Source organism: Eubalaena glacialis, chromosome 1 (assembly GCF_028564815.1).
Source record: "Eubalaena glacialis isolate mEubGla1 chromosome 1, mEubGla1.1.hap2.+ XY, whole genome shotgun sequence".
In the NCBI taxonomy this organism is placed as follows: Eukaryota; Metazoa; Chordata; class Mammalia; order Artiodactyla; family Balaenidae; genus Eubalaena; species Eubalaena glacialis.
Genome location: NC_083716.1, coordinates 232,538,114 through 232,564,423, shown reverse-complemented (window position 1 = coordinate 232,564,423; position 26,310 = coordinate 232,538,114). Strand labels below are relative to the sequence as shown.

Genomic DNA, 26,310 nt, shown 5'->3' with positions numbered 1-26,310 from the left:
CCTCCCCCACCAAGCCCCCATCACGCCTGCCTCGACTTTTGTTGTCCATGCCTCTGTCGGGGACACCGTCTCTCCTCTCTTTTTAGGTCTGACTCAAGGAGGCCCTGATACTGGGGTCTGAACTGACAATCTCCCTCCTCTGAATTCTTTGCTTTCACTACATGGGGACAGTTCACGTCTCATCTACAGAAAGTGGCAGCTCCTTGAGGGAAGGGGATAGACACACCTGGTTGTCTTTTCATCCCCTTGGGGCCTGGCATCAGACTTCCTCACAGGAGCCATCTGCCGGGTAGGGGTGGTAGGGTGGTAGACGCATGCCTCTGGGGATCAGGCAGGCAACTCAGTACTGACGTAGGCCAGGTAGTTCCCTCTAAAGTGGGCAGCTCAGCTGCTGGTTGCCCAGAAGAAATAAGGCCCCTAGGTTTCTCAAGAGAAGCAGAAATCCATGTTTTTATTTAAAATCTCCTGGCTTTTAAATGTTAGCAACTAATTCCCAATTTAAGAAACACTGTGTAGGGGGACTTCCCTGGAGGTCCAGTGGTTAAGACTCTGCGCTCCCAATGCAGGGGGCCCAGGTTGCATCCCTGGTCAGGGAACTAGATCCTGCATGCTGCAACTAAAGAGCCCGCATGCCGCAACGAAGATCCCTCAAGCGGCAATGAAGATCCTGCGTGCCGCAACTAAGACCCGGCGCAGCCAAATAAATATATAAATAAATATTAAAAAAAAAAGAAAAGAAACACTGTGTAGGGCAAATCCATCAGTGGGCTGGTTTCAGCCAAGGTCTCCCATTTGGAGACTCTGCAGGGAATGAGGGATGGATGAATGAAGGAATCCACAGCCAGGGCTGCAGCATGAAGGTGTGTGGGTTGTGACCTGTATAAGGCACCCAGCCAAGGGCAGGAGTCGGGGCTGATGTCCAGCCAGATCTTCACTCACCAAGTCATGTGGCCAGCATGGCACTGTGTCTAGCCAGAGGGTGGGCTGGTGGCTTTCCACAACTACCGAAGCCCGCGCGCCCTAGGGCCCGTGTGCCGCAACTGCTGAACCCATGTGCTGCAACTACTGAAGCCCATGCGCCTAGAGCCCGTGCTCCGAAACAAGAGAAGCCACCGCAATGAGAAGCCCGCGTACTGCAACGAAGAATAGCCCCTGCTCGCTGCAACTAGAGGAAGCCCACACGCAGCAACAAAGACCCAACACAGCCAAAAAAAAAAAAAAAAACCACGTAAAGAGACCCGGGTCTAGGGTGACCAACTTACCCTGGTTTGCCTGGGGTTTTCTTGGTTTTAAATCTGAAAGTCCCATATCCCAGGAACCCCAGGCAAACCGGGGTGGTTGGTCACCCTACGTAGATCCCTGATCCCACTGTGTCCCCAGCCTGCTGGAGGATAATAATCATGGCAGCTGAAGTGTGTGAGCTTATTAAGTGCCAGACATCATGCGTTAGGACCTGCATTGTTTCCCTTACATCTCATAACATCTTCATGGTGTGGGTTCGTTATTTGTTCTACAGAGGAGAGTTGGAGGTTCAGAGGGTGAAGGGATTGGCCCACGGCCAGTAGCCATGCTGGGGTCTGAGCCCACACTGGTCTCATTCCCGGCTCTCAACCCCACACTCTCAACCCCACGCTCAGAGAGCCCGGCTGGGCGTCCTGAGCCGGCTAAGCCAGTAGGCCCTGGGGAAGGACCAGAGCTTACTTCCTCAGAAATGCACTTACCTGGTTAGAGGTCCAGCCAAGATCAATTTCTGCAGGTCTGAGCCCCCCAACGCCTGGCCTCCCAGGCCTGCCCAGGCCCTTCTCTTTCTGCACTTTGGCCCCCAGCCCCTGAATGGGACAACCCGAGAAGCCCTCAGGGGACACCTTTCTGTTTCCAGAACATTCTAGCCCCCTCCTGTCCCTCCACCCTGTGCCCGCTGCACAGACAAGGTATGAGGCTGGCGCTTGGAAAATAAACGCTCGCCGGTGACTTACTGCCCAGTCTGGGGAGAGCCGTCCAGGGTAGGGATGCGTGAGAGAACAGGGCATGAGTGTTCCCGGGGTCTCGGGAGGGTGCCGAGAGCGGGGCCTCGTCCGAGTTGGGACCGGCATGGGCCTGGCGTGGGGTGAGGTGGCTGGTCAGGTAGTGCGTGGCCGAGAGGATGCCCTCTATGGTCCTCTGCTCCACCGATTCCAGCACGTGGGTGATGGAGTGCAGGGCCGAGCTGGTCCCCACTGCCAGCCCGGAGGACGAGGCAGAGCTGGCACTCCCCAGGATGCTGGAGATGGAGCGCAGGCTGGGCCCCATGTTGTGCAGCAGGTCTGTCACGGAGCCGTGGCCGGAGGCCAGGATGCCCGTGGCCATGCCCATGGCAGTATCAGACCACACCAGGATGTCTGCCGGGAGCTGATGGACCCCTCACCCCCACCCAGCAAGCTGGTCATGGAGCGCATGTAGTTGTTCTCACTGGCCCTGGAGTCCAGGGGCCTGCTCTCCACGGCTGCCACTCGGGGGCCCAGCAAGGCAGGGGCTGATGGCAAAGCATCAGTGTCAGGGTTCAAGGCCTCCTGACCCTCAGGTTTCTCCTCAACAGCTTCAGCAGTGTCAGCAGCCCGAGTGTCAAGCTGGTCATTGGCATCTGCTGTGCTCACGATGGGCTGAGCCTCCACATTTTGTGGGGACTGTTCCTCAGCGCTTGGGGTAGATGGAGCTAGTTCCTGTTCCCTGTCTGGGACGCCTGCCGCTTGTGGTGTCTCTTCCTTAATCAGGGAGTAAAGTTGGAAAATCTGAGGATTCTGAATCATACTCTAATCTTGCGCCAGCCCTTTCTGCACTAGGTTCTGGAAGCCCATGGACCTTTGCAGGGCACCTGGGGCCAGGGGGACAAGCAGGGCTGTGGGCTCCTTGGGCTCCTGGGCATGCCCCGCGGCAGCTTCATGCTTGTCCTTATCCCCAGACGCGGACGTGGCCCCCAAGGTGGCTGGCTTGGAGGCCTGATCTACATCCTGCTGTTCAGCCGATGCTGCAGTGTCGTGAGCTGTTGGGACATCTGCAAGGAGGGGGACCTGACTTTGGGAACTCACTGTTGAAATGTCTGTAGACCTGCTATCACCATGTGTGGGGCTGCTGGAGGCTCTGGCCTCTCCCGAGGGCGTGGTGGTCATCTAGGCCCTCTGTCACTTGTGCTGGTTGAGGGAGTGGCCATGGCCCCACTGGGCTGAGTTGTCCAGGTGGTGAGGTCACAGGGGGCTGTTGAAGCTGGCAATGTCACAGGCACCTGCAGAGCAAGGGTCCAGAGCCTCCGGAGTGGCTGCCCTAGAGGGCTGAGTCTATGGGACTATTCGTAGCCAAGTTTGCAGGTATCTAAGGAGAGAAAGGCAAATGTCTTGGAAAAGCATGGAGGTTATATACAGGTGCAGGGCCCACAAGGAATCCGGATGGCTGTGGCTCTAATGAAAGAGAATGGAATGCAGGTGTTGATTTATAATAAATGTTATAAGGGACCACTCCCAGCACCTCTCTGTCCACACTGGTGAATGATTTGGCCAGTCTTTCTGCAGAGACAGTTTCGCAGCAGTGGTGAGTAGGAACAAGTGAAGGCTAAGGGCCTGGGCAGCTCCCAGCCCTGACTGTCTTTGGTTGTGGGAAGCTACAGACTGACTGTTTGTGTCCCACCCCAAAATTTATATGTTGAAAGCTAATCCGCAACGTAATAGTATTTGGAGGTGGGGCCTTTCGGAAGTGATTAGGTCATGAGGGTGGAGCCCTCATGAATGGGATTAGCACCCTTATAAAAGGGACAACACAGAGCTCCCTGGCCCCCTCCTCCATGTGAAATGCAGTGAGAAGACCTGCTATGAACCAGGAAGCAGGTCCTCACTGGACACTGAATCTGTAGCCCAAAAGAGCTAAGACAGAGTTTTACCCTGTGACTCAGGATAAACAGTCTCCATCTTCTCCCTGTTTTACTAGGCTGGGAGGGCAGAGAATAACAAAAGATCTGTAAACCCTCGAGTATTCTTTGGAAACCTGTAGACCCAGATAAACCTACTTGTGCTTGTGTTCTTCATTAAGAAGGTGGCTGGAGTGAAGTTTCTAGTCTGTTGTGTCTGTGCTTTCCCTGGGGTTATCAGCTAACATTTCGTGCCTGCTTATCATGGGCAGGAGAAGGAGCTAAACATCTAATCCTTCCAACTACCCCGTCGTCTCTAGGTAGCTGCGGATCCATTATTATACCCATTTTATACATGGGGAAGCTTAGCCTCAGCGGGAATAAGTGACTTATTCAAAGGCACACTATTAATAAGCACTGAATCTGGGATTTGAACCTTGTCTGGCTTCAGAAGTCAAGCTCTCCAGCACTATTTTACACCCAGAAGGGATATTAAAATATTGAATGACTGGCGTGCTAAGGATACTGGCTAACGCAGAGAGAGGCCTGCCATAATCCCACCACATCAGTAGGTAACAGTTGCTGTCACTTCTCCCAGCACCAGGCTCAATGCTCAATAAGTATTTCTTCTCCCCATGTATACTCTGTGGCCATCTCAGAGGTCACAGGGCAAACCCAATTTTGTTGGGGTGGGACAACCCTGTACTTTGTGAAAGAATCATGGAGAAGACTGCTCGCTGCTCATTTGAGTAGCCCTTCTTCCTTAGGATCAGAAACCCAGTTTTATTCAGGGTGGCTATGTGCTTTGACAAAGAATATATTTCCCAGTCTCTCTTGCAGCTAGGTAAGATCTTCTGGTCAATGAGATGTAAGCAGAAAGTATTGAGAGGAACTTTAGAAAGGATCCTTCAAAGAGCAGAACACCCTTTTGCTCTTTCTCCTTTGCCATCCTGTTATCAAGAATGTGAAGGCTGGAGCACCAGCAGCCATCTTGATACATGAGGTAACCTTGAGGTTGCAGGGACACACGAAGTGCCACACAATTTGTGGAGCACAAAGATAGAAGGAATCTGGGCCCCATGGTTAGAGATGCCACACCAGCCACCAGACTGTTGCTGTCCTCCAGAATTCCTTTACATGAGGGAAAATAATCACATATATGCTCAAACTATTGTTATTTTGGGTCTTCTATTACATGCAGCTAAAGTTAATCCTTATCCAATTTTGACAGTTATGAGATTCCTGTCAGGTGGTTGTTCAGTGTGTTTTTGGACATCTTCTTGTCCTAAAAATCAAGGTCTGCATATTGCATTGAGTACCTGGCACTGTACAGGTGTTATTCTCCCACGTTTCAGGTGAGGAAACTGAGACTTAGAGAAACTAAGTACACAGCAAGTTCTTGATGTCACCTAATGGACAGCCTGTGACCCGCTACCACCATCAGGCACTCTTCATAGGCACTTAAGTCAAACTCCTTGTCCTCACCTTCCATTTGGAATTCGATTTTTGATTCTACATGTTGCACTTTACACTTACCCTTGTTAAGTTTCACATGTCTTCAAAATCTGTGCTGAGGAAAGACAGGAGAATAAAGAGGGATTCACGTCAGAGAGCAGAGAGGATTATTAAAATTTGGGGACAAAAATATTGTCTGTTTATAAATAAATATTAAGTAATATTGGTGTAGAACATAATGTATATTCTGTTGTTACATGAAATATACATATATACACACAGATATAAAAGAAAATATATCTAAAAGAGCTTTTTTTCTTAGTTTAGTTCAAAAATTGCCTGCCTTTGTTACGTAGTGCTCGGAAGAGGAAATTCGTCTCAAAAGATTTGTCTTTGATTCCTTTTCAACTCCTGTCTCATAGAGACAATGACTCTCCTATTAAATAGATATTCTTATTTTAGGGTAAACCCAGCTTATGGAGTATTATGCCACTGTATGAAGCTTACGTAGACACATGGCAAAATGCTTGTATATAATATCACCCTAAACACAGGATATAATATTTAATGTGCACTATGTAGATGTGTTAGTACTCTCAGCTGGAAGGAATGGAAATCAACTCCAACTGGTGTGAGCAAAAATAATCCAAATAAGGGAATTTATTGGTTCACAGAAACCTAAAGTCTAAGGGAAAGTTTCTGCACAGAGTTCAGTGATGCTGTCAAGATTCAGTCTTCTCACTCCCTCTCTTGGTTCCCCTTTCTCACTGATGTCTAGATTTTTGGGAAGATTCCTCCGGGTGCAGGCTGCTAGCAGCTTCAGGCCAGTGCAGACACCCTGGTCCTCACTAGTTACGGCAGACCTCAGGCCCTGAGTCTCTTGGGTTCCTGTGGCCTTCTCTGAAGAAATCTATACAGCTTGGGGACCAAACCCTGGTTGGTCAGGCCTGGAATGGGGCATGGGGTCAGCTCCACCGAAACATAAGGCCTGTAAGTGGTAGTCAAGTTGGTCCCCAAAGGAAATTGGGGTGCTGTTACCAAAAGAAGGCAAAATGGATGCTGGGCAGGAAACACAGACAAAACCTGCTCTATGATGATTACAGATATTTAAAGAAAATCTATTTATTGGGGAAAAGCATGGCAGGAAATAAAGCCCAGAAGAGATTCTGATTATTGTAACAAATCAGAAAATACATATAAGCAAAAATAAGTAAATAATGGAGTTCCCTGGTGGTCCAGTGGTTAAGACTCCATGCTGCCACTGCAGGGGGCGTGGGTTCGATCCCTTGTCGGGGAACTAATATCCCACATAACGCGTGGCCAAAAAAATATTAAAGAAAAAATGTAAATAACAGTAAAAATAAAAATCACCCTAAGCAATACGGTGGACCGAATGAGTGGGAAGCCTGTTACCCCAGCACACACATTTATACATACACACACACACACTCACACACACATTCATATACACTCCCATCCTTCCAACACATGGAAATGCTGGGTAATAACACAGCCCCCAGTGGGTTAAATGGATAGCTAAGCTACAAAACATGGGAGGTCCCCAGGTTCCAGAAAGGGTAGAAGGACTGGGCTGGATGTAGGGTGAGGTCAGGGGTTGAGGACTTTCTAAAGTCCTTGTCAGGACTGCCGCTGTGGCCCTGGGCAGGCCTCCCCATCAGTGGGGAGGGCTCCTACAGAGCTCTGCCCATGAGCCAGAGACAATCAAGGCTGCCTGCTCAGCCCAGCTGAGTGGGTGTTAAACGCACACCACAGGAGGAAGCTTCTACTTGACGCAGTGTTCGGGCGTCCTGCAGTCAGTGCAGGACAGGCCAAGCCAGCGCATCTCTTCCCAACCCCACACTCAGTGACGGCAGATTGGTAGCTTAACATCTGCCCGGGTGGGATTTTTTAAAAAATTTTTATTGGAGTATAGTTGATTTACAGTGTTGTGTTAGTTTCAGGTGTACGGCAAAGTGAATCGGTTATATGTATATATCTCCATTCTTTTTCGGATTCTTTTCCCATATAGGTTATTACAGAATATTGAGTAGAGTTCCCTGTCCTATACAGTAAGTCTCAGTTATCTATTTTATACATAGTTTATATGTATTTTGTACTATATTTTATATATAGTGTGTATATGTTAATCTCAATCTCCCAATCCATCACTTTCCTGGGTGGGATTATTTACACCACAGAAAGTGGCTACAAATCCGGGCTTTGTTTTTCTGCAGTAAATTGGTTGTTTACCTGCATCCCCACTGTACCTGATTACGTGCTGTTTCCCCGACAAGGAGGCTGTCTGCCCTGCCTTCTGATGGGAGCTACACTTAGGGTTCCTTTCTGAGCAAGGCCACGCTCCATGATTCCCCAGAGTTCCACACAGCAAGGCAACTGGTGTTGTGGAGCTGGAGCTGAGCTGCCTGGGTTCAAATCCTGCTGTTGCTATACCTAGCTGTGTAACCTAAGGCAAGTTATTTAACACCTGTTCCTCGGTTCCTCCATCTGGAAAATGGGGATAATAAGAGTCCTTACCTGTGGTATAATGAAAAATATATACTTGCTCCTTGTCCTAGGTTTCTGGCACAGAGCTCCTAAAACCTTTGGAATTTCCCGATAGGAGTGTCTTGTGTTATTCATAACTTTTGGCCATACCTGAGTTTATGCTAATGAGGTGACAAGGTAGCTTCAGGATGGGATCCGGTTGCCAGAGGAACCAGTCATGTAGTTACAGGGTTGGAACTTTCAGCCCCATCCCCACAACTCTGAGCAGGGAGAGGGGCTGGAGGTGGAGTGAATTAATCATCAATGATTGATTCAATCCTACCTACATAATGAAACTTAAAAAAAAAATTAATTTATTTATTTTTGGCTGCGCTGGGTCTTTGTTGCTGCGCGCGGGCTTTCTCTAGTTGCATCGAGCGGGGGCTACTCTTTGTTGCGGAGCACGGGCTCTAGGCACGTGGCCTTCAGTAGTTGCAACACGCGGGCTCAGTAGTTGTGGCACGCGGGCTCTAGAGCACAGGCTCAGTAGTTGTGGCGCACAGGCTTAGTTGCTCCGCAGCATGTGGGATCTTCCCAGACCAGGGATCGAACCCGTGACCCCTGCATTGGCAGGCAGATTCTTAACCACTGAGCCACCAGGGAAGTCCCCATCATGAAACTTTGATTAAAAACAACAGGACCAAGGAAGCTTCTTGTTTGGTGAACACATCCGTGCACAGCGAGTGTGACCATCCTGACTCCACAGGGACAGGAGCGCCCACACTCGGAACCCTTCCTGACCTCTCCCTACGTACCTTCATCTGGCTGTTCATTTGTGTTTTTTGTAATAAACTCTAGTCCTAAGTGCAACGTTTTCCTAAGTTCTGTGAGTCGTTCTATTGAACCTGAGGTGGGCCTGGCAGAAGTGCAGTAGACTGGGGACCCCATTTGCAGCTGGCACCTGAAATGGGGGCAGTCTCGCAGGATTGAGCCCCTAACCCATGGGGTCAGTGTTGACTCTGGTTAGTGTCAGAACTGAACTGAATTGTTGGCCATCCAGTTGGGATCGGCCCAACAGCACTGATGCCCGAATGTGGGGAGGTAACAGAGATACAGCTCTTGAGCAGTACAGTCTGGGGAGTGTTAGACAGCATGATGGCAATGATGCCTTCTGTTTTTGACAGGCTGCCTGCTGTCAGGGGCTCATGGATCATTTGCCCTTTCAAGGGTGTCTTCACCAAGTGAGCCCAAGATTCCCTTGGCTGGGACAACTGCCTACGGTGACCCCCCAAGTCATTTCCCAGACCTCACTCACTAGAAATTAGCCCCTGCCCCATGAGTAATATTATTGTAGTTGCTGCAGTGAATGAATAATTCACTTGCTGGTGGAGCACCTGCAAGAGTGCTCCAGGGCAATGGCCCTTTCACCAGGTTCCCTGGGGATTCTGGCAGTGTCTCCCAGTGCCTCTCCCCTTTGAGACTGGCTTGCCCTAGACCCTCTGCTGCACTAGCATGTGGGTGATGGGAAGCATCGATTTGGAGTACCCATAGTTAGGAGGATGCATAGTGGGGTTGAGCGTCCGGCCCCAGTCCAGCTCTGAGATTGGGTCCTGATGGTCTAAGCCATTTCCCTGAGGGGTGACTGGATCAAGCACAGGCCTTCCTGCAATGCTGGCCATGGAGTCATGAGAGCCGGTGATCTGCCAGGACCTCTGGGAGGTTCTCATTAAGAGACACAGGAAGATGTGGTCCTGCTCTGCTCTTGTACATGAACATATTTAGTTGGGCCTCTTAGGACCACGAGGGCACCTGGCCTGAGAAAAATCCTCACACAGAGAATGGTGGAGTCAGGGGGATCAAAGGAAAGTAGGGCAAAGCCTTGATCAAACTGTACCTGCAGTCATTCAGCCACCAGATTTCCTGTGATGGGAGGTGATTTGTTTCCAAGTTGTTTCAGCAAATTGAGTCAGGGCTTTCCATTACAAACAACCGAAGGTACCTTAAGGAATAGCAGCCTATTCCTTAAGGTAAGTCATCCAGGGAACCTGAGCCATGGAGGCCCCACCATCCTATCCCTTCAGAGCACCCTGGATCCTCTGACCACGATGACCACTGCTCTTGTGTCACCTCCCTCGTGCCTGGGCTTCAGACCTCTCCATCGTAAGCAGAAATCACCCCACAGGGTCCCTCCTACGCCCTCCCTTGGACTCCTCCCTGGCACTGGCACTCGGCTAAAGCCGTCACAGTGGAGGAAGAACTGCAGGGCTCCTCATCAAAAGAAGCAAAAATTGGGGCTTCCCTGGTGGTCCAGTGGCTAAGACGCCGCGTTCCCAAAGCAGGGGACCAGGCTTTGATCCCTGGTCAGGGAACTAGATCCCACATGCATGCCTCAACTAAAGATTCCGCATGCTACAACCAAGACCCAGCACAGCCAGATTAATAAATAAATATTTAAATATTTAAAACAACCACAAAAAAAGCAAAAGTTGTCTTTTCTCCCCCAGAGTCTACACTAATGAGCAGATGGGAATTCCCTGGCAGTCCAGTGGTTAGGACTCTGCACTTTCACTGCTGTGGGCCTGGGGTTCAATCCCTGGTTGGGGAACTAAGATCCTGCAAGCCTTGCTGCAGGGGCAAAACAAACAAACAAACAAACAAACAAAACCCCAAAAAACCAGAGAGAGAGAGAGATACACTAATGAGCAGAAAACTATAAACCAATCCAGCCAATGAGCATCTGTAGTGGGATGAATTGTGACCCCCCCCCAAAAGATATGTCTATATCTTAACCTCTGGAACCTTTGAATGTGATCTTATTTGGAAGAGTCTTTGCAGACATAATTTATGGTCTTGAGATCATCTGGAATTAGGGTGGGTCCTAAGTCCAATGATTAGTGTCTTTATAAGAGAGGAGGAGTGTCGTAATTGTGTTTTATTAGATTCTGTGTGTCTATTTGGCATCCATTCATCACCAGGCCAAACTATCGACCAAAGAATTTACCTCTCTCCCACAAGTCAGCTTGCCTGGAACTCTCCTCTCCTGGCAGGCGGGCTGATCCAAAGCTTCTTATCTGACTCTCACACAGCAAGCCCATGCTGCCCCTGCCCTAAGTCATCCCAGGGCCAGGTACCAGGCAGCTAGAGACCACCCCTGTAGCCCAAAGCCCGCTGGAATTATTCACACCAGCCAATCCTAAACTGTTAACTCTGCCTCGCCTTCCCCACAGAAACTCCAGTATAGGCTCTGCCTGTGCCTTCCCCTCACTCCTTGCCTTCTGTGTGCCGACCACGCTGACGTTTCCAGTGTGTCCTGTGTGGTGGGGCATGCCCCTTCCCTCAGGACATGTAATACATTCTTCTTTCAATGACGTGGACCTCTCGGTGTCACCATTCAGTCACCTCCATAAATTAAAATCCCGTGGGTATGAATGACACAATAAGGGAGAAGGAGAAGGGAGAGGACACAGATACAGGGAAGAGGGCCACGTGAAGACAGAGGCAGAGACCAGAGTGATGAAAGTCAAGGAAGGCCTGGCGACCCCAGAAGCGGGAAGAGGCCCTCGCCCGGAGCCTTCAGGAGGAGCGCGGCCCTGCTGACACCTTGATTTCAGACTTGGGGCCTCCGAAACTGTGAGAGAATAACTCTCTGTGGTTGTCAGGCACCCAGTACTGTTACCCCATTATACAGATGAGGAAACTGCAGCTCAGACAGGGGAAGAGCTGGGGTGTGAGCCAGGCTTTCCGGCCCAAGCTTGCGCTCTTAACCGCTGCACGATCGTGACGTTGAGGAACCAGCGCCCCGGTCTGCTCTGACCAGAGCAGGTCAGAACTTTGTTTCCACAAACCTGTGTGATCATATCTGGGGCAGCACCCCCACCCACTGCCCCTGTACCTGATGTTGCCACTGGCTTTCTTGCTTGCTTTTTAAAAAATCATCTTTATTTATTTGGCTGCACCGGGTCTTAGTTGTGGCAGGCGGGCTCTAGTTCCCTGACCAGGGATGGAACTCAGGCCCCCTGCATTGGGAGCGCGCAGTCTGGACCCCCAGGGACATCCCCTACTGGCTTTCTACACCTGCGGTGATGAGCCCGCGTTAGCATGGTCACTGCTCTAGCTGCTGCCACCTTGTGGTGGCCACTGGGATTGGGCCGCTCCCCAGCCTTCCGCAGCTGCTCCCGGGAGCGTGTGCCGGGAGTCTTCCGGAGCCTTGCAGCCCTGCGCACGCATCTCCCCCGGAGCCCTGCGCACGCATCTCCCCCGGAGCCCTGCGCACGCATCTCCCCCGGAGCCCTGCGCACGCATCTCCCCCGGAGCCCTGTGCAGGATGAGGGTGGTGCACGTGGCCTCTGCCCGCCAGTGAGACCACTTGGGCTGCTCCTCTGGCGGGGTGCTCCGTCCCAGCTCTTGCTCCCAGGGCAGCCCCTCTATCAGCGCTCTAAGGGGAGACTCCAGATTCTGTGTCTTCCCAGAACTCCGGCTTCCTCCATTCAAGACAGTTAAGGACTCAGAGCAACCTGGGCTCCATTAGCAGGTGGCATGGGATTCTACTTAGAAGCTACACTGGATTCGCTTGGGAGAAGCAGGTTAATAAGGCCCATGGGGTGGGGGCTGAGACCCCAAAGGCATTCTCAAATGACAGAGGATGTTGCTGCCCTGCTTTCTAGGAGGTGGACGCTGTTACCCAGAGAGGAGAGCCTGAGTCTGGAGAGAGCTGGGTTTGGGCCGGGGCCCTACAGCCCAGCTGTTCTGCGGGAGAGAAGAGGTAACGGGTTTGAGGTTCTTCGGCTGCAGTGAGAAGGGGAGGAAGGTCAGGTCTCTCTGGGGATGGAGCGGATGAGGCTTGGGGTGAACAGAAATATCTAGAGGGAATTTTTAAATTGTTTGTGTTGAGGTCTCCAAGGTAAACCCCTCTCCTCCACATCAAAAATCACACCTTGTTTGCAAGTGGTTTTGTGTGAATTCTGGCAGCCAGGGAACTGCAGGCCCCGGGGAGGGTTTTCTCCTGTAGGTTGACTTGGAGCAGACTGCCCTGGGGACACAGAGCAGGGACTGTGGAGGGCTGAGTTACAAAATGGTGCTGGGACAATTGGTTAACTGTTGGAAAAACATTGGGTTAGTTTCACTTAAACAGGTAAATACAAAGAAAGAGAGAGAGATCATAAGTAAACTGAAAATACTTGATTTTGGGAAGAAGTACTTTCTTAATTTAATTTATTTATTTATTTTTGGCTGTGTTGGGTCTTCATTGCTGCATCGGGCTTTCTCTAGTTGCGGCGAGCAGGGGCTACTCTTCGTTGCGGTGCGTGGGCTTCTCATTGCGGTGGCTTCTCTTGTTGTGGAGCATGGGCTCTAGGTGCACGAGCTTCAGTAGTTGTGGCTCGCGGGCTCTAGTGCGCAGGCCCAGTAGTTGTGGCGCACGGGCTTAGTCGCTCCACAGCATATGGGATCTTCTCGGACCAGGGATCGAACCCGTGTTCCCTGCACTGGCAGGCGGATTCTTGACCACTGCACCACCAGGGAAGTCCCAAGAAGTACTTTCTAAATATAAAAGCCAGTAAAGAAATGCCAAGGTGGAAAAATCGACGTAGGTCAAAAAACAATCTAAAAATTTTAAGAACAAACCACAAACGGAAAAAAAGTTTGCTACAGATACCACAGAGGGTTAATATCTATACTATATAAAGATCCTAAACAGATTGATAAGACACCATTATATTCCAAATAACACAATATGCAAAGAATGAGAACAGACCATTCACCAAAGAAATGTAAATAACTAATAACCATGGGACAATATTCAAAAGTACTAGTGGTCAAAGAAATACAAGATAAAAAAAACAAGATAGGGACTTCCCTGGTGGTCCAGTGGTTAAGACTCCATGCTCCCAATGCAGGCGGCCCAGGTTCGATCCCTGGTCAGGGAACTAGATCCCGCATGCCGCAACTAAAGATCCTGCACGTGGCAACTAAGATCCTGCCTGCTGCAACAAAACCCGGCGCAGCCAAATAAATAAATATAAAAAAAACCCAAACAAACAAGGTATCTTTTGGTAGTGGGATTATAAATGACTTAAATTTTTCTTTTTTTTTTTGTTTTGGCCAACTGCATTTTCTGATGTTTCTCTAGTAACATTTAGTACTTGCATTAAGAAAAGATTCTAAAAGTTAAAAGCACACGTTTCAGTTAAATAACAAATGAGGAGCCAGTATCAGAGACTTTCAGTTGTGGTGGATCATGAGTAAGTTTTTTCTTTCAAGCTTTTGTGCATTTTAAAATGTATACAATTCATTTGACCTTTCAACAATGAGTAAATATTACTTGACGCATTAGAACAAATTTGCAAGTTAAAATAAATTCCTTCTCCCTAACCTTCCAGAAGCCTGGGCCCTGTATGCAAATAGGATTCCTGGGGCCACCCAAACACCCACTCTGAGTGGGAAGGCAATTGAACTGAGAGGCCATCTCTCCCACCTCCATCTCCAAAACAAAGGGGTGCTTCAGCCCTCCACACACCACACACTCCCCCCTTGGACTGCCCCAGCCCTTTGGATGCCTTTTCTAGTCCGGCCCCCATCTTCAGGGTCCACCCTGGTGTCTCCCCACCCTCAGGTTTGGCCTGCCGGCTGCTATGAGAGGACTCAAGTCCCTCAGAGGCCTGGTTGGTGGCAGTGCAGTGGCCTGAGGGGGCCCTGAGGGGACTCTAGGGCAGACCAGCTTTGAGAGGCTGGAAGTCAAACCATTATCCCATTATGCCCATGTGTCCTTCCATCCATCCTTCTTATATTACTCCTGGGTGTCTGTACTTCAGAATGTGACTATATTAGGAGATTGAGCCTTTAAAGAGGTCATTAAGTTAGCAGGGGATCATTAGGGTGAGCCTTCACTCAATATGGCGGGTGTCCTTTTAAGAAGAGGAAATGTGGACCCAGACATACATACGGGGAGAACGCCATGTGAACGTGAAGACAACCATCCATAAACCAAGGAGAGCAGCTGGGGACAGTGCCTTCCTTCACAACCCTCAGAAACACTGCCAACATCTTGATTTCTGACTTTTGCCTCCAGAACCGTGAGAAAACACACTTCTGTGGTTTAAGCGCCCCCAAATCTGTGTACTGTGTTCTGGCAGCCTGAGCGGCTGGATACAGTGCTCTTGAGCACAGGATTAGACCCTCGAATAGAATCACAAAGAGGTTAAAGATAGGTGTCTACCTGCAAGACATTTACCATCCAATATGAGAGACAAGTCACAAATCTGTTGTCACAACGTGGCCTGGTGGGCCCAATGCACATTCCCCAAAGTGTGTGAGTTCCCAGGATTTGGAAGGACTTAACAGGACCGCTAGAGGCCAAACCATGGCGCTGGGGTGGGTGCAGGGCCTTGGGCCACCTCCTGCTCCCAGCTGTGACTCTACACAGAGCCAGCTTTGCTCCATCCCTGGGGCGTCCTGCGGATGGTTGACCCGCTTGGATGGTCTGTGCGTCCCAGGGCTGGGACTCACAGCTGCTCCTTCTCTCCTCCCACCAGGGCCCCCTCAACACAAGAAAGAGTGGGGAGAGGGGTTCTTCCACCTCAGGTGGGTTTCCAGAAAGTTATTGCTCTACGGAAGTTACTCACTGAGCCTTAGCTCTGAACTAGTGGCTTTAGCGTCCTTAGTCAGGAAGGAACAATTTGGAGAAGTGATGAAAGGTTTGGGCCCCTCCCCAGAAAACTGCACATGCACAGGTGCCCTGAGCCCCACCTCTAAGATTGGAGCCGTGTCTGGTTTTTGCATTCCAGGGACCAGCAGACCCCTAAAATTCACCTGCCAAGTGGCTTGTAGGTCCAGAGTTGTGCACAAGTGGAGGGGAGGGTGGTCAGGGGTGCAATCCAGGTGGAAGACACCAAGGCGGCAAGAGGGCCCCCTGTGGGGAAGCAGTGGGAACACCCTGGCTGATCCCAGAAGGAAGGCCGTCCCTGGAGGCAGAAGGTGTCACTTTCTCCCGGAGGCCGAGGGAGTGGTGGCAGGTTCTGGGCAGGAGACAGGCATGGAGGAAGTGGGCTTTGGGAAGGTTTGGGGAGGAAGCCTCTAGAAGCACAGCCCTGTAAGAGCCTGCCTGCCACATTGCCGCGTGAATGAGCACTGCATTTTGCAAACATTCCCCAGAAAGACAGGCTCTGTCTTCCAGAACAAAGCAGGAAGAGCAGGGCAGGAGGCCCAGTCAGGTTTGTGCTTAAACAACAGAACAGAAAGTCTCCACCTGTCCCAGACAGGAATGTATTCTTGGAGGACGGTCAGCAAGGAGTTTAGGGAGGATGGTCAGCAAGGAGTTTAGGAAACGAGGATTTGGTGCGCCAGCGTTATCCAGGGGAGAGAGTGATGTACCTAGCGTATCCCCTGGAGGGGAGGGACTGCCAGCTTGCAGGTACCTAGACGGGTCCCACTCGCCCCGACTCCATGTCCACACTCAGCCAGCTACCTTGGGTGTCCCTTAGCTTCTGTAGTGGATTGAACTGTGGCCCCCAAAAGACATGTCCACTTGCAACCTCAGAATGTTACCTTATTTAGAATTTGCAGATATAATTAAGTTAAGGATCTCTTGATGAGATCCTCCTGGATTTAGGGTGGGCCCTAAATCCAAAGACTGGGTCCTTATAAGAGCAAGTGGAAGATGTTAAGAACAAGACACAGAGGGGGAGGCCATGTGAAGATGGAGCGGAGATGGGAGACAAAGAACACTAAGGGTCCCCGGCAGCGAGCAGAGGCTAGGAGAGAGGCATGGAACAGATTCTCCCTCAGGGCCTCTAGAAGGAACCCATTCCTGCTGACATCTTGATTTCTAACTTTAGGTTTCTAGAACTGTGAGAGAATAAGTTCATCAAGTTTGTGGTAGTTTGTTATGACAATCCTAGAAATAAATGCAGCTTCCCATGGTGATCATAGGTGTTGGGAAAAGATCTCATGTTTAAATAAATTTGGGAAACACTGTGTTAAACTAGAAGTTTCTTTGCTGAGGAACTTCTCAGAGCCTTTAATAGGCTACAGAGCCCTCTGAATTTTCAAGGAGGGGCATCAGTATTGAACACACATTTCCCAAACGTATTTAACCAAGGAACACTTGTGTATTAGTCAGCTTGGGCTGTCATAACAGAATACCACAGACTGAGTGGCTTAAACGACAGACATTTGTTTTCTACAGTCTGGAGGCTCCAAGTCCAAGATCAAGGTGTCAGCAAGGTTGGCTCTGGTGAGGTCTCTTTTCCTGGCTTGCAGATGGCTGCCTTCTCACTGTGTCCTCACATGGCCTCCTCTCTGTGCATACACGCAGAGAGAGAGAGAGAGAGAGAGGGAGAGAGTGCTGTAGTGTCTCTTCCTTTTCTTGTAAGGACATGAGTCCTAATGGACTAGGATCCTGTGCTTTTGACCTCATTTAACCTTGATTACCTCTTTAAAGGTGTCTCTAAGTACAGTCACATTAGAGCTTCAATATATGAATTTCCGAGAGTGGAGGGGACACAATTTAGTCCAAACATCTTACCTCGTGAGACTGGTTTTCCCCCAGATCTGGGGAGATGCGGATTTAATTGCCTTGAACTTGATCCCAGGGATATAGGGTGGCAGGGGGCACTGTTACTTGGCAGGTGGCTGTCATTCATCCCTGCCTGTATAAGGATGTCCTTAGTATGACAGGAGAGGAGAAAGAAGATGTGGTAGATATTTTCTGAAGGTCACAACATTTTGCAGCTCCTCCTGTCAAAAGAAGGAGTCTATTTTCTCTAGCCCCTTAATCAGGGCTTGGCCATGTGACTTGCATTAGTCAAGGGGACAGTAGGAAACATGACACAAGCAGAAGCTTTAACAGTGCTTGTGCATTGGGGCTTGGCTTCTCTTACTCCTTTTGGAGCCCAGCTGCCAAGCGAAGAAGTCTGGCCGGCTCGATAATGAGATTCATGTGGCCCAGTTGCCTTCATCACCCCAGCCAAATGCCAGACATGTGAGTGGGGCTGTCTGGGATCTGGACCCTTCAGCTCCCAGCCCACCTGCCTACTGACTGCAGCCACGTAGTGTACCCAGGTGAGACCAGCAGAAGAACTACCCAGGGGACTTCCCTGGTGGCACAGTGGTTAAGAATCCGCCTGCCAATGCAGGGGACACGGGTTCGAGCCCTGGTCCGGGAAGATCCCACATGCCGCGGAGCAACTAAGCCCGTGCACCACAACTACTGAGCCCACGTGTGACAACTACTAAAGGCCGTGCGCCTAGAGCCCGTGCTCCGCAACAAGAGAAGCCACCGCAATGAGAAGCCCACGCACCGCAACGAAGAGTAGCCCCTGCTCACCGCAACTAGAGAAAGCCCACGCGCAGCAACGAAGACCCAACACAGCCAAAGACATATAAATAAATAAATAAACCAAAACCCCCCCCCAAAGAACTACCCAGCTGAGCCCAGCCCAAATAATAATAATAATAAATAACAACAACAACAACAACAATAACATTTTCTTTAAACTTCTTGGTTTTGAGGTGTTTTCTTTCATAGCAGTAAAGCCACCTTAGAAAAAACATATGACTGTCACTGCTTTATATGGAAGTCTTCTCAGGGTACTGCTCTCTGTAGAGAGATGGAAACATCTCTCCAAAGATGGAAACATCTTTGCCACCAGTCTTGCTATTAAAGTTTTCTAGTCTTTTAAAGATCAGCATGATGAATATCAGGTGAAAAATCTTAAACTGATACACCACAAAAACAGGATGCGAGTTTCATTAGTTCAGTCCCTGAAATTAGCCATAGACTGGCTACAAAGAAATCGGAAACATGTTTCAAATGATGGAATGCATCAAACACGTAGAAACTGACCTATCTTGAATATTCTTGAATATCCCACTGGAAGGAGCTGGTGAAAAGCATAGGTTTGCTTGCAAAGCAATTTCCTCTTGAGAAATGGCACCATCTTCTGAAAATCAAGCTGAAACGACTGTCTTGGTGTCTTGGGAGAGTCAGGGGCAGGGGAATGGGGGGGAGAAAGCAGTGGATGTGGGCCCCCCCCCGCCCCCCGTGCCATCTCTTCTTGACCTGGCTCTCTGCTGCCACCCAGTGCTGGTTCTCTGGCATTGCAGGAGGCTGCCCATCCCTTATTCAGGACCCTGGCTCTGCAGGTGACACCCCACCCAGCCATGTGACAGCATGAGGAAGAGGTTTGTGGTCCACACCTCACTCCTACCCCCACTCTAAAAGCTACACATTCACTGTTACTCCACAAGGTGTCCAGTGACAGGAGAATATGGATCATTACCAACCACTGCCTCTTCTGGGGCAATTTTATTTTGGGGTCCCACTCACGTTATATTAGATACACTGAAGGCCATCCAAATTCCACATCAAATGTGAGTTCCATATAATCACAGAAGACTTGACTTTCATTGAAGTTGAGGGTTTCTTTCCCCCCAGTGGTCAAATACACATAACATAAAATTTACCATTTTAACCATTTGAAAGTGTACAATTTAGTGGCATTAAGTACATTCACAACATAATATGACTATCACCACAATCCAGTTCCAGAACTTTTTCATCACCTCAAATGGCAACTTGTACCCATTAAGCAGTCACTGCATTGAACTTTTTGATGTGTGGTTACAATTTTTAGACATTTAAACATTTATTAACTTTTATTATTAACATCTACTAACCCAGAAATCACACTTTTATTTTTATATTTGGAGCCAATTTATCTTTTTTTAAAAAGTTGCACATATTCTCATAGGACATTAAAAGTTGCTAGGTTTAAGCCTGTGCATGGGGTGCCTGGGTATAAGGAGACCATGAGAAGTCTCCCTCCACTCCCACCTCTGTGCCCCTCCAGGACCTACTGGGACCCTGGGCCCTGCTGCCTTCCCAGGGCTCCCTGCCCTCCATACTGCCGTTGGCTATGGATTCTTTTAAACATACCTGTACTATTTATCTAAATTATAAAAGCGTGATACGTCATTATGGATGAGTTGGAAAATGCAGATGAGCATAAAGGAGAATACCCACCCTTTCTAATTCTACCACCTTGAGATAACCACTGTTAACATTTAGGTGTCTTTTTCTGTCCCAATCCTTTTGTTTCTAAGCAAAATTACCACCCAACTTACCTCAAGCAATATATACAACATATACTTTTATTTACAAAATTGGGATCCTGTACTTTCAGTTTGAAACTTTGCCTTTGTTCCCTTATTAAAAATGATATTTTGAGGGCTTCCCTGGTGGTGCAGTGGTTGAGAGTCCGCCTGCCAATGCAGGGGGCACGGGTTCGAGCCCTGGTCTGGGAAGATCCCACATGCCGTGGAGCAACTGGGCCCGTGAGCCACAACTACTGAGCCTGCGCGTCTGGAGCCTGTGCTCCGCAACAAGAGAGGCCGCGATAGTGAGAGGCCCGCGCACCGCGATGAAGAGTGGCCCCCGCTTGCCGCAACTAGAGAAAACCCTCGCACAGAAACGAAGACCCAACACAGCCAGGAATAAATAAATAAATAAATAAATTTAAAGCACTGTAATTATTAAAAAAAAAAAAAAGATACTTTGAGAAATTTCCTATATTCTTAAATTTAATATTAATAGCTGAATATATTTAAATATAAATTTTAATTGAAAATATGACTACATTTAATAGCTGCATTCCCATCATTTAGACACACCATACTTTATTTAGCCAGGCACCTCTTTTTTTTTTTTTTTAATTTATTTTTATTTATTTATTTTTGGCTGCGTTGGGTCTTCATTGCTGCGCGCAGGCTTTCTCTAGTTGTGGCAAGTGGGGACTACTCTTTATTGCGGTGCGCGGGCCTCTCACTTGTGGTGGCTTCTCTTGTTGTGGAGCACAGGCTCTAGGGTGCAGGCTTCAGTAGTTGTGGCTCGCGGGCTCTAGAGCGCACGCTCAGTAGTTGTGGCGCACAGGTTTAGTTGCTCCGTGGCATGTGGGATCTTCCTGGAGCAGGGATCGAACCCGTGTCCCCTGCATTGGCAGGCTGATTCTTAACCACTGTGCCACCAGGGAAGTCCCTAGCCAGGCACCCCTTGTAGGATGGTTTTAGTCAGTTTTCAATAGGTATAGCTGCAGTAACAACGTATCCCCACATCTCAGTAGCTCATGGCCATCAAGGCTCATTTCTTGACCCTCTTACATATCCTTCACAGCTTGGCTGTGGCTTGGCACCTTTTGGCTGTGGGTCAGCTGTGGCTGTAATTCTCCTTTGTTCAAGCCGAAGGAACAGCTCCCAGGGGGGACATGTCAACCTTGTGGCAGAGGACAAGAGCAAGCGAGCGGGTGGAAAAAAGCAACGGCTCTTAAAGTCTCTGCTCTGATGTGCCACAGGTCCTGTCTACACACAGGCCGTTTGCAAACGCAGTCATGGGGTCAAGGCCAAAGTCAGTGGGGCTGGGCGAATAGTTCTTCTCCAGGAGGCACCACAGGTCACACGGCAGTGGGTGGGGTTGTATAATACTCTTTCAAGAAGGAAGAGTGAATAATTGGAAATAATAATACAATTGTCTACAGATGTTTCCATTTTTAAACTATTAAAGTGTTTTGGGCTCTCTTTTTTAATGATATTAAAAAAGATATGCAATTTTAAAAATTAAATTATCATTTTAACCAAGGTTGCACAGGTACATGTTTTTAAAAGTCAAATAATTCTTTAAGGCTTACAAAAAAACAACCCCCCCAAAATAGCAGCTTCCTTCCAGCCAAATTCCCACACCTCAACAAATTGAAAGAGAACTTTTCCCTAGTCTTATTATGTGCCAGGAATTGTGCTAAATAATAATTTACCCAGGTTATCTCAACTTGATCCATACAACCACCTCAGGAGGTAAATATTATATTTATTTATCTCTCTAGTAGAGAAGAAATTTAGGCTGAAGAAGCAATTTCTTTGGCCTAAGGGGCCGCTTGCCAGCAGGGGGCAGATCTGCGATTGGAACCCAGGTTGCCCGAGAAGCCAGAACCCGGGGAGCCAGACTTCCGCATTAGCGGTTCTCAACGCGCGGTCCTCACCCGCAGCATCCGCCTCTCCTGGGACTTTGTTAGAAATGCACATTTCTTGGGCCCCACCGCACTCCTGCTGGCTCAGAAACTCTGGGGTTACAATCAACAGTTCGGTGACCCTGATGGACACAGAAGACTGCCAGCTGGGCTCCACCCGGATCCTCCCCACGCCGGCTTCAGTCATTTGGGGCTATTAAAAACGTTACTTTGCAGGCAGACTTAGGAGCCCCTGGCCGTCCGTGGTCCTCCCCACTGCAACCCCTTCCCCTACCCCCCACCCACACCTCCACCTCCAGCCAGACGCAGAGCCGAGTGACGAGGCTGCTCCGCTTTCCCCTTTGAGGGGCGAAGGTGTGCATGTGTGGCTTGGGGGCCCGGCTGGTTGCTTGGGGAGGTCTCTGCAGCCCTAACCCGGACTCAGAGCTGCCTGATGTGTGGTCTGGAACCGGACAGAGGCGTCTTTGCACTTTTCACCTAGGAAATAAGTGGAAAAAAACCCCAAAAAACCAAGCCTACAAATGTCAGAAATCTCCAAAACAAGTTCGTCGCTGAGCTTTAGAGCATATAAAGCTCAGTCGGCTTGCTTAGTTTCAGCCCCCAGCCCCCATGATGATGGGTTTCACCTCAGCCCTTTGCAGGGGCACCCTCTCCCACTCCATGCCTCCACACACCATTCCACAGAGCTGAGGCCAGGGTGGGAGAGCAGAGGGTCAAGAACCCATCCTGTGACTGCAAGACTCCTTTTGCCTCTCTGTCGAACCCTGGAGGGTGGCTGCTCCCCACAGCTTGGGGCTGCCCTTGGGCTTGGCCTCTTACCTGATGCTGCCCTGGGGCCCTCATCCTGGGGGCACCTGGCTAGTGGCATCCCTCTCTCGGTCCTGCCGCTCCCCAGGGGCTCTGCCAGGACACAGGAGATGGGGGCCCCTCTGCCCTCAGACCCACTGACCTCCTCTCTCCCCTCCCCTCTCTGCCCATCTCTCTCTCCTGTTCTCTAATCGGGGGAGGGGGAAACCTTGCCCTCCTTCTAGCTGTTACTCTGCCCTTCTTCCCTTTTACTTCCTCAGCAAACCCTCCAAGTTCTCCTAAGAAGGACCTTCAGGGAGAAGGGGCCCTGCCCGAGTGGGTCCCCAGGGGTGGAGTGGAAGGGCAGACATGGGAGATAGTTTGAAGGCTGAATCAACAGGATCTGGCTGGTGAGGACAGGGAGAAGTCAAAGCCCAGCCACGCTGGGAGAACAAGCCTAGTCCCCAGAGATGGAGATGTGACAAATTTGTTCATGTTAAAGATGATGGGGGGACCAGACAGTGGACAGGTCCAGAAGGCCATTTGGAAGGGCTGAGCCTGGATGCTGTTCATGGAGGGTATGGGAGACCTTGGTGAGGACCACTGCTAGGGAGTGAGGTGGTGATCATGCAGAGGGAGGGCAGAGGATCAGGCCGCAAGGTGGAGATGGCTTTATTTAGGGGACTGAGGCAGAGGAGAAGCAGGCAAGGAGGATGGAATGTTTACAAACAGCTAATGGGGACCAGCTGGCCCACAGCCCCACCACAGGCCAAGCAGTCAGCAGGAAAGGGAAGCAGGCAGGCCTGAGAATCAGGCATCAGTGTATCCAATGAGGCTGCTGCATAGTAGGTGCTCAATATGTGTGTTTCTGACTGTAAGGAACAAATGCAGGACTGGAGTGTATTAGTTTCCTGCAGCTGCCATAACAAAGTACCACAGGCTGGGTGGCTTAAACAACAGATATTAAATTTCTCACAGTTCTGAGGTCTGGAAGCACAAGATCAAAGTGTCATCAGGGTTGGTTTCTTCTGAGGCCTCTCCGCTTGGCTTGTAGAGGGCCATCTTCTCACTGTGTCTTTTGCACGGTCTTCCCTCTGTGTCCTAATCTCATCTTCTTATAAGGACACCAGTCATATTGGATTAGGGCCCACCCCAATGATCTCATTTAACCTTAATTATGTCTTTAAGGAGCCTATCTCCATATATAGTCATGCTAACTGGAGGTTAGGATTTCAACATATGAATTTTGTGGGGACACCGTTCAGTCTGTAACAGGGAGCAACTACATATAGTTGGGGAGACAAAATATACACCCTGAAGTAATGGACAAAATGGTGCACAATTAATTGTTAAATTGTGTGCTAGAAAGGAACAAGAAAATAAGGCTATATATAAGAAATGACTAAAAGTTCTAGAGAACCGACTCCCTCTTGCAAGAGCACCAGAATCGCAACTAACTGCTGAACAATCATCAACAGGAAGACACTGGAACTCACCAAAAAAGATACCCCACATCCAAAGACAAAGGAGAAGCCACAATGAGATGGTAGGAGGGGCGCAATCACAATAAAATCAAATCCCGTAACTGCTGGGTGGGTGATTCACAAACTGGAGAACACTTATACCACAGAAGTCCACCCCCTGGAGTGAAGGTTCTGAGCCCCATGTCAGGCTTCCCAACCTGGGAGTCCGGCAATGGGAGGAGGAATTCCTAGAGAATCAGACTTTGAAGTCTAGCAGGATTTGATTGCAGGACTTTGACAGGACTAGGGGAAACAGAGACTCCACTCTTGAAGGGCATACACAAAGTAGTGTGCACATTGGGACCCAGGGGAAGAAGCAGTGACCCTATAGGAGACTGAACCAGACCTACCTGCTAGTGTTGGAGGGTCTCCTGCAGAGGCGGGGGGTGGCTGTGTCTCACCGTGAGGACAAGGACACTGGCAGCAGAAGTTCTGGGAAGTACTCCTTGGTGTGAGCCCTCCCAGAGTCCGCCGTTAGCCCCACCAAATAGCCGGGGTAGGCTCCAGTGTTGGGTCGCCTCAGGCCAAACAACCAACAGGGAGGGAACCCAGCCCCCCCATCCCCCACCCCCGCCCATCAGCAGACAAGCGGATTAAAGTTTTACTGAGCTCTGCCCACCAGAGCAACAGCCAGCTCTACCCACCACCAGTCCCTCCTATCAGGAAACTTGCACAAGCCTCTTAGACAGCCTCATCCACCAGAGGGCAGACAGCAGAAGCAAAAAGAACAACCCTGCAGCCTGTGGAACAACAACCACATTCACAGAAAGATAGACAAGATGAAAAGGCAGAGGGCTACGTACCAGATGAAGGAACAAGATAAAACCCCAGAAAAACAACTAAATGAAGTGGAGATAGGCAACCTTCCAGAAAAAGAATTCAGAGTAATGATAGTGAAGATGATCCAGGACATAGGAAAAAGAATGGAGGCAAAGATCGAGAAGATGCAAGAAATGTTTAACAAAGACCTGGAAGAATTAAAGAACAAACAAACAGAGATGAACAATACAATAACTGAAATGAAAACTACACTAGAAGGAATCAGTAGCAGAATAACTGAGGCAGAAGAACGGATAAGTGACCTGGAAGACAGAATGGTGGAATTCACTGCTGTGGAACAGAATAAAGAAAAAAGAATGAAAAGAAATGAAGACAGCCTAAGAGAGCTCTGGGACTACATTAAATGCAACAACATTCGCATTATAGGGGTCCCAAAAGGCGAAGAGAGAGAGAAAGGACCCGAGAAAATATTTGAAGAGATTATAGTCGAAAACTTCCCTAATACGGGAAAGGAAATAACCACCCAAGTCCAGGAAACGCAGAGAGTCCCATACAGGATAAATAAACCCAAGGAGAAACATGCCGAGACACATAGTAATCAAACTGGCAAAAATTAAAGGCAAAGAAAAATTATTAAAAGCAAGGGAAAAGACAAATAACGTACAAGGGAATCCCCATAAGGTTAACAGCTGATTTCTCAGCAGAAACTCTACAAGCCAGAAGGGAGTGGCATGACATATTTAAAGTGATGAAAGGGAAGAACCTACAACCAAGATTACTCTACCCGGCAAGGATCTCATTCAGATTCGATGGAGAAATCAACAGTTTAAAGACAAGCAAAAGCTAAAAGAATACAGCACCACCAAACCAGCTCTACAACAAATGCTAAAGGACCTTCTCTAAGTGGGAAATACAAGAGAAGAAAAGGACCTACAAAAATAAACCCCAAACAATTAAGAAAATGGTAATAGGAACATACATATCGATAAGTACCTTAAACGTGAATAGATTAAATGCTCCAACCAAAAGACACAGGCTCGCTGAATGGATACAAAAACAAGACCCATCTATATGCTGTCTACAAGAGACCCACTTCAGACCTAAGGACACATACAGACTGAAAGTGAGGGGATGGAAAAAGATATTCCATGCAAATGGAAATCAAAAGAAAGTTGGAGTAGCAATACTCATATCAGATAAAATAGACTTTAAAACAAAGACTATTACAAGAGACAAAGAAGGACACTACATAATGATCAAGGGATCAATCCAAGAAGAAGATAAAACAATTATAAATATATATGCACCCAACATAGGAGCACCTCAATACATAAGGCAACAGCTAACAGCTATAAAAGAGGAAATTGACAGTAACACAATAATAGTGGGGGACTTT

At 49.0% G+C, this 26,310-nt stretch overlaps 1 protein-coding gene and 1 non-coding gene across 2 annotated transcripts; one reads left to right on the top strand and one right to left on the bottom strand.

Moving 5' to 3' along the window:
* Positions 1–1,501: 1,501 nt before the first annotated feature.
* TEX44 (testis expressed 44) lies at positions 1,502–3,146 on the bottom strand. Its single transcript, XM_061191347.1, is given in 4 exon segments — positions 1,502–1,510; positions 1,722–1,829; positions 1,966–2,384; positions 2,387–3,146. Coding segments are annotated over 4 exon segments (1,296 nt in total).
* A 10,518-nt stretch (positions 3,147–13,664) lies between these two features.
* TRNAW-CCA (transfer RNA tryptophan (anticodon CCA)) lies at positions 13,665–13,737 on the top strand. Its single transcript has one exon. It is a non-coding gene; the product is annotated as a tRNA-Trp (tRNA).
* The last annotated feature ends 12,573 nt before the right edge of the window (positions 13,738–26,310 follow it).